Source organism: Ranitomeya imitator, chromosome 6 (genome assembly GCF_032444005.1).
Source record: "Ranitomeya imitator isolate aRanImi1 chromosome 6, aRanImi1.pri, whole genome shotgun sequence".
In the NCBI taxonomy this organism is placed as follows: Eukaryota; Metazoa; Chordata; class Amphibia; order Anura; family Dendrobatidae; genus Ranitomeya; species Ranitomeya imitator.
In genome coordinates, this window is record NC_091287.1 from 10,529,259 (window position 1) to 10,538,137 (window position 8,879).

An 8,879-nucleotide genomic window follows, 5' to 3' on the forward strand; every position below is an offset into this window, starting at 1 on the left:
ACATCATCCCTTAGCGCTTGCAGTGTTCTTTCAAGCAGGTAGATAAGGGGGACAGTCATGCTGACTAGTGCATCATCTGCACTCGCCATCCACGTGGAATCATCGAAGGCACGCAAAACCTGGCAGATGTCTTTCATAGTGGCCAACTTAGTGGTTGTGAAGTCTGAACGTCGCGCAGTGCGACTTCTTTGCGCCTGATGCAGCTGGTACTCCATTACTGCTGCCTGCTGCTCACACAACCACTCCAACATATGTAACGTAGAATTCCACCTGGTGGGTAGGTCACATATGATGCGATGTTCCGGGAAGGCGGAATTGGCGCTGCAGAGCTGCAATGCGCGATCTTGCCATGCTGGAACGACACAAGTGAGCACTCTCTAGGCGGACCTTGTGCAGCAGTGCATCAAGATCCGGATAGTCCCTCAAAAAACTCTGCACAACCAAGTTGAGCACATGTGCCAGACATGGGATGTGAGTGAGGTTGCCCTATGGCCAGAGCTGCCACCAGATTTCGGCCATTGTCACACACTACCATGCCTGGCTGGAGATTCGCTGGCACAAACCACACGTCACTCTCCTGCTTGATGGCATTCCTGAGCTCCTGCGCTGTGTGGCTTCAATTCCCAGAAGAAATTAATTTCAATACGGCCTGTTGACGTTTGGCCACGGCTGTGCTTATATCGGTCGTAACAGGTAAACGTTCACGGGTCCATGTGGAGGTGGACTGTGACGGCTCCTGCAGTGATGATTCTGAGGAATCTTAAGTATGAGCAGGAGTCAATGTGTACAGACTGGATTCCTGCAATCCTTGGAGTTGGCAGAACACGTCCTGCGCCACTCGCACGATCTGTACCCGGCTCCACAACATTAACCCAATGGGCAGTGAGGGAAAGGTATCGCCCCTGCCCATGGTGACTGATCCACGCATCGGTGGTGAGGTGGACCTTGCTACTGACGGCGTTCAGTAGCGCGTGTTTTATGTGTCCCTCCACATTCTTGTGCAGGGCAGGGACGGCTTGCCTGCTGAAATAAAAGCGGCTGGGCACATTGTACTGTGGGATTGCCAATGCCATCAAGTCACGGAAGCTGTCAGTCTCCACCAGCCTGAATGACAGCATTTCAAGGGACAGTAGTTTTGCAATGCCAGCATTCAGAGCCTGTGGTTTGCCGAGAATGGCCGCCTTTTCTCCCATGCCTGTGCTACCGATGGCTGTAGACTGGGCTAGGAGTGTGAGGATGACTGGGAACGAGGTGATGTGGGTGGAATTACACTGGGTCTCTGGACAACAGTGCCAGAGGTTCTTCCATGGCGATCCTGGGAGGAAGCCGAACCAGATGTGTGTGAGCTGGAGGAAGAGGCAACAACACGAGCTGAAGTGGTGGTAGGTGCCGCTGTAGGTTGGCCTAGGTCTTCACTGTGTTTTTGTAACTCCACCGCATCCTTGGTCCGCACATGTTTCCACATATTTGTGGTATTGAGGTTGCTGACACTTTTCCCTCTTTTGACTTTCTGATGACACACCTTGCATTTGACTAAGCAAATGTCATCTGCAACTATGTAAAAAAAGGACCAGGCACTGCAAGTCTTTGGAGCACCCGTTTTGGCTTTTGGAAGAGGCATGCTCCTAATGGGTGCCCAAGTGGAGGCTACATGCAACGCAGTCTTCCCCCTCCCTCTCCCTCGTAGTGCCGTTCCGGGAATCTCTTCCTCAGAGCTGCTCCCACCACCTTCCTGTACCTCACGCCATGATGGGTCAAGGACCTCATCATCTACACTACCCTCTTCCACCAACTGCTTCTCCGGGGTAGTCTCGGCAGCACAGTACGCACCTGAAAGTGACACCTATGTCTCATCATCAGATGCGTACTGAGGTGTGCTGACCGGAGGCACTGGCCCACCCGTCTCTTCAGAGTCTGAGAGACAATGCAGTTGCGCATCACTGCATGCTGCCTCTTCCATTTCTCCAATGCTGCTTGGCTGGCCCCCTCTTTCCAAGTCAAGAGATTCAGAGAACAAAAGTAGTGATGGCTCCTGTCCTTGGCTCTCTGACTGCCTGGGAATTTGGCAGGTGGTGAAGAGACAGATGGGTGCTCTTCAGTGCTCTGTGCCTGAGAGGATGTGGCACTAATTGAAGTTGATGTGTTAGCTGCCATCCATCAGACAACGGCTTCAATTTGTTTGTCCCGAAGCAGCGGGGTACGGCAATCTCCTACAAAGCTGCGCATGAAGGACTGTTCCCTGCTAAAACTGGGGGATGATGAGTCACCGGTGCCCGCAGTAGGCACAGAATCCCCACGTCCTCTCCTTGCTCCATGCCCACGTGCCTTACTCCCTGCCTTCTTCATCTTGGTAGACTGATAAAGATAGGCAGAAAAGTACTAAGGGCTTAGTGTGCTTAGTCCTGAACAGCTGCTAACAGGTATAAGGAACACTAATTTTATCAAGTGTGGACTAGACTTTAATATGAGCTAATGTGGCCTACTCAACTCAAAAGTTGAGTGTTTGGTGAACTTTATAAACTTTTTGTTTTTTCGGCAGAACAGACTACAGAGTGAGCTACACTCACACAGAGACCGTGCAGACAGCCGTAAATGGCGCTGCAAGGCCAAAACAAGCTCCTCTATGTACTCTGTTGTGAATTCTGCTCTTGCGCTCCCTCCGGTGGTTATGAGTGGTAGTGCTGCGGTAGTTGAATCGCAGCATTTATCAGGTGTATCTATTTTTTGCAATTTGGGCTGGGCTATATAGCCTTGCTTGATCCTTTAGTCAGTGCCAGTTGTCCATTGTTTTTGGAGGATTCACATCCCTTCTGGTCTCTCCTGTTTGCTGTGCTTTTCTTCATAGATAAGTCCTGGCTTTGTTTTTGCTGTCCACCTGCTGTGGACCTTATAGTTATGTGCATTTTCATGTTTTTATCTTGTCCAGCTTAGTCTGTGAAGGATTTTTTGCAGCCTAGCTATTTCTCTGGAGATGCAGATATACCCTCCATGTCTTTAGTCAGATGTGGTGTTTTGTATTTTCTGTGGTGGATATTTTCTAGTGTTTTAATACTGACCGCATAGTACTCTGTTCTATTCTTTCTTTTTAGCTAGTATGGCCTCCTATGCTAAATCCTGATTTCATTTCTGCGTATGTTATTTCCCTCTCCTCTCACAGTAAATATTTGTGGGGGGCTGTCTTTCCTTTGGGGATTTTCTCTGAGGCAAGATAGGTTTCCTGTTTCTGTCTTTAGGGGTAGGTAGTTCTTAGGCTGTGTCGAGGGGTCTAGGGAGTGTTAGGTACCCCCCACGGCTACTTCTAGTTGCGCTGTTAAGTTCAGGGTTTGCGGTCAGTACAGGTTCCAGCTTCTCCAGAGTACGTCTCATGCTGCTCCAAGGCCACCAGATCATAACAGTTACTATTGTGAATTCTGCTCTTGGGCTCCCTACGGTGGTTATGAGTGGTAGTGCTGCGGTAGTTGGATCGCAGCATTTATCAGGTGTATCTATTTTTTGCAATTTGGGCTGGGCTATATAGCCTTGCTTGATCCTTTAGTCAGTGCCAGTTGTCCAGTTGTACTGTTATGATCTGGTAGCCTTGGAGCAGCATGAGACGTACTCTGGAGAAGGTGGAACCTGTACTGACCGCAAACCCTGAACTTAACAGCGCAACTAGAAGTAGCCGTGGGGGGTACCTAACACTCCCTAGACCCCTCGACACAGCCTAAGAACTAACTACCCCTAAAGGCAGAAACAGGAAACCTATCTTGCCTCAGAAAATCCCCAAAGGAAAGACAGCCCCCCACAAATATTTACTGTGAGAGGAGAGGGAAATAACATACGCAGAAATGAAATCAGGATTTAGCATAGGAGGCCATACTAGCTAAAAAGAAAGAATAGAACAGAGTACTATGCGGTCAGTATTAAAACACTAGAAAATATCCACCACAGAAAATACAAAACACCACATCTGACTAAAGACATGGAGGGTATATCTGCATCTCCAGAGAAATAGCTAGGCTGCAAAAAATCCTTCACAGACTAAGCTGGACAAGATAAAAACATGAAAATGCACAGAACTATAAGGTCCACAGCAGGTGGACAGCAAAAACAAAGCCAGGACTTATCTATGAAGAAAAGCACAGCAAACAGGAGAGACCAGAAGGGATGTGAATCCTCCAAAAACAATGGACAACTGGCACTGACTAAAGGATCAAGCAAGGCTATATAGCCCAGCCCAAATTGCAAAAAATAGATACACCTGATAAATGCTGCGATCCAACTACCGCAGCACTACCACTCATAACCACCGGAGGGAGCCCAAGAGCAGAATTCACAACAGTACTCCTATATAGTGTTTTTCCACAATGTAGCAGGATACGGATGGAAAGCCACTAATAGGATAATTTTGAAAAAATGTGCAGCAGGCTGCACTAATTGAGAAACGGACAATGGAACGGTATGAGGCAGTGATGCACCCTGAGCTGACTACAACCGGCTGTGGCAGCAGAACAGACTACAGAGCGAGCTGCCCTAACACAGAGACCGTGCAGACAGCCGCAAACGGCTCTGCAAGGCCAAAAAAAAGCTCCTCTATGTAATCCTATATAGTGTTTTTCCACAATGTAGCAGGATACGGATGGAAAGCCACCTCATAGGATAAATTTGAAAAAATGTGCAGCAGGCTGCACTAATTGCAAAAAAGGACAATGGATTGAACAGTATGAGGCAGTGACGCACCCTGAGCTGACTACAACCAGCGGTGGCTGCAGACAGACTACAGAGTTAGCTGCACTCACACACACAGAGACTTTGCAGACAGCTGTGAACAGCGCTGCAAGGCAAAAGCAAGGTTCTCACACAGCGGTTGCTAAATTAGCCTGGGTAAAGCACAATGAAGCAAATCGCTATCTCTAAACTGGCCCTCAGTCAGAACACAGCGTCCTGTCCCTAACTGAATTCACAGCAGAGTGAGCCCAAAATGGCGGCAGCGACTTTTATAGTGCATCATGACATCAATTCAGCAGCCAATCACAGCCATGCCGGTAGTTACATGCCTACCATGCAGAACAGGATGTATTTTTAGGATTTATTTTGTGTATATCCATTTAGTGTTGTTTTTACATACTCCACACACAGTATGATGCCATGTATTGTTTACCTATAATGATAAAATGGGTAAGTGATGGACATATCATTGAGTTTTTATGGATTTAGTGGTTTTGTATTTTATGAGGTTTTTTTTTTTACTTTATTTCACCCGCCCTGTATAAAATCAGTCTTTTTTCTATCTTTACAGCTCCCAAGACTGAACCGAAGAAGAAGGATGTGCCTACTGTTTCGGGGAAAGTCGATGCAGAAGATGCCAAGAAGGACGTGAAAGGGGGCAAGAAAAAAGAAGGGGAGAAAGGCAAAGAAGATGTGAAAGATGGCAAGAGTAAAGGAGAAGGAAAAGAGGACAAAGATGGTGGAAAGAAAAAGGAAGGGGAAAAGGGAGGGGCAGAGAAGAAAGGCGGCAAAGATCCTGCAGGTGGAGCAAAAGCTGGTGGAAAAGGCGGAGATGCTAAAGGTGGTGGCAGAGGAGGAGACGCTAAAGCTGGTGGCAAAGGAGGGGGAGATGCTAAAGCTGGTGGCAAAGGAGGAGGAGATGCTAAAGCTGGTGGCAAAGGAGGAGAAACCTCTAAGAAAACTCCAGCAAAAAAATAATGGCTATATCAATGGACACTGGATGACCCTGCCAACCAGATACTTGGACTCATTGATATTATCTGTTTCTATATGTATGTATATATGTATGTATATGTTACTTGGCCAAAAGAGTGAAACATTTTTTATGTCAGAGTAGAAAAGGTGACAAGACGAAATTTAGGTCTTTTCTATATTGGGATGAACAAGTAGAAATGTGCAATAATAAGTCATGGAAAAATGTTTTGTGGGTTTTCTATTCAATAAGAATTGTAGAAAATGGGAATCTCTTATAGAAATTGTAAATAAAGTTCCAGAGAAAGGAAATTACAAGCGCATGTCCATTAAGTGAAGTATTCGGACATCTTATGACCCCATAGCAAAGTTTACCATCCTTTAGTAAAGCTCTGGTCCACCGGTCAGATTTTAGGTCTGATATCCTGCGCTGAATTTTTTCATTATCAGCAGAAACAGCTTTTTCTTCATGACTTTGTTAATAAATCTTTAGCCGTCTGTAACCACCTGTAGGGGGCGCTGGTGGTATATGGATCGACATACATATCGGCCCCTCTGTCCTTGCCTCTCCTATGTATAGCACTCATGCTCTATTCACATTGCTTAACAGCACAGATCCATTCAGTCCCACCATCCAACACAAGAGACGCTCTCACAAATCACTTAACCATCTGCTCACTCTTTCGATCCTCCTTCTCCTAGTCGCTGGAGACATATCTCCAAACCCCGGCCCCCCATGTTATAGCCAGTCAAACCTCCCAATTGCTACACCCAGAAACCCCTCTAACCTTATTAATATTCCCTGCATGCCTGCTGTCTCTTTCAATTGTGCCCTTTGGAATTCTCGCTCTGTGTGTAATAAACTCTCCTTCATTCATGACTTCTTCCTTTCTAATTCTCTTAATCTCCTGGCTCTTACTGAAACCTGGATCCAGCAGTCAGACACCACTGCTGCTGCTGCTCTTTCATATGGTGGACTACACTTTTATCATACCCCAAGATCAGACAACAGAGCAGGTGGAGGCGTTGGCCTGCTCCTTTCACTCAAATGTACTTTCCAAGTTATCCCCCAAGTGCCCTCACTTGTCTTCCCTTCCTTTGAGGTCCATGTGGTCAGACTCTACGTCCCCTTCTCCATGCGAGTGGCGGTGGTGTATCGTCCTCCCGGCCCCTCTCATCAGTTCCTGGATCACTTTGCCACCTGGCTTCCACACTTTCTCTCCTGTGACACCCCCACCCTTATCATGGGTGATTTCAACATCCCCATTGCCTCTCCCCTCTCCCCATCTGCTTCTCACCTTTTATCTCTATCCTCCTCTTTTGGCCTCTCGCAGCATACTAACTCTCCAACACATGAAGATGGAAACTCCCTTGACTTGGTCTTCTCCCGACTTTGCTCAGTGGATGATTTCACAAACTCCCCTCTCCCGCTCTCTGACCACAACCTTCTTTCATTCTCTATTAAGAACTGCCATCCTGCTCAGGTCACCCCCACTTTCCACACTTATAGAAACATACAGGCCATTAACACCCAGAAACTTATGAAGAACTTGCAGTCCTCATTGGCCCCTATCTCCTCCATCTCATGTCCTGATTCTGCATTGAAGCATTACAATGAAACCCTGCAAAGTGCTCTGGATGAAGCTGCTCCTCCTATACATAAAACAACTCTGCACAGACGGCAACAACCGTGGCACACGCTGCAAACACGTTTCCTGCGGCGGTGCTCCAGGTGCGCAGAACGTCTGTGGAGAAAATCTAATCTACCCGAAGATTTCATCCATTATAAGTTCATGCTAAAGACATACAATTCTGCCCTTCACCTCTCCAAACAAACCTACTTCAACACCCTCATCACCTCCCTGTCCAATAACCCTAAACGTCTCTTTGACACGTTCCAGTCCCTACTCAACCCAAGAGAGCAGGCCCCAACCACGGATCTCCGTGCTGACGATCTGGCCAATTACTTCAAAGAAAAAATTTACCACATTCGACAGGAAATCATCTCCCAATCTCTTCATACCATGCACTGTCCTCCCTCCCCCACTGCATCTAGTTCACTCTCTGACTTTGAAGCAGTTACAGAAGAAGAAGTAAGCAGGCTCCTTGCATCTTCTCGCCCGACCACTTGCACCAGTGACCCCATTCCATCACATCTCCTCCAGTCCCTTTCCCCGGCTGTCACCTCTCACCTAACAAAAATATTCAACCTTTCCCTCACTTCCGGTATTTTTCCCTCCTCATTTAAGCATGCCATCATACATCCATTACTTAAAAAACCATCCCTCTATCAAAACTGTGCCGCTAATTATAGACCTGTCTCTAATCTTCCCTTCATCTCTAAACTCCTCGAACGCCTGGTCCACTCCCGTCTTACCCGCTATCTCTCAGATAACTCTCTTCTCGACCCTCTTCAATCTGGCTTCCGCTCTTTACACTCTACTGAAACTGCCCTCACTAAAGTCTCTAATGACCTACTAACAGCTAAATCTAATGGTCACTACTCCATGCTAATTCTCTTGGATCTCTCTGCAGCTTTCGACACTGTGGATCATCAGCTCCTCCTCACTATGCTCCGCTCCATCGGCCTCAAGGACACCGTCCTCTCCTGGTTCTCCTCCTATCTCTCTGACCGATCCTTCACTGTATGTTTTGCTGGTTCCTCCTCCTCTCACCTTCCCCTTACTGTTGGGGTTCCTCAAGGATCAGTCCTAGGCCCCCTACTCTTCTCGTTGTATACTGCCCCTATTGGACAAACAATCAGTAGATTTGGTTTCCAGTACCATCTCTATGCTGACGACACCCAATTATATACTTCTGCTCCTGATATCACACCGACCTTTTTAGAAAACACCAGTGATTGTCTTACCGCTGTCTCTAACATCATGTCCTCCCTCTATCTGAAACTAAACCTGTCAAAAACTGAACTCCTCGTGTTCTCTCCCTCTACTAACCTACCTTTGCCTGACATTGCCATCTCCGTGTGCGGTTCCACCATTACTCCAAAGCAACATGCCCGCTGCCTTGGGGTCATCCTTGATTCTGACCTTTCATTCACCCCCTACATCCGATCACTGGCTCGCTCTTCTTACCTGCATCTCAAAAACATTTCTAGAATTCGCCCTTTTCTTACTTTCGACTCTGCAAAAACTCTGACTGTTTCACTTATTCATTCTCGTCTGGACTATTGTAACTCTCTA

General features: G+C 47.1%; 1 protein-coding gene across 2 annotated transcripts in view; it reads left to right on the forward strand.

Annotated features, from left to right (window-relative positions):
- The window catches only part of TMIE (transmembrane inner ear), a 163,156-nt gene extending 157,249 nt beyond the window's left edge, over window positions 1–5,907 (forward strand). For both annotated transcript variants that reach the window (XM_069729132.1, XM_069729133.1), the window contains exon 4: window positions 5,279–5,907. In XM_069729132.1, coding sequence (XP_069585233.1) covers window positions 5,279–5,685 — 407 coding nt within the window. In that variant the 3' untranslated portion in view covers window positions 5,686–5,907. The remainder of the gene's footprint in view (window positions 1–5,278) is intronic.
- Window positions 5,908–8,879: the final 2,972 nt, after the last annotated feature.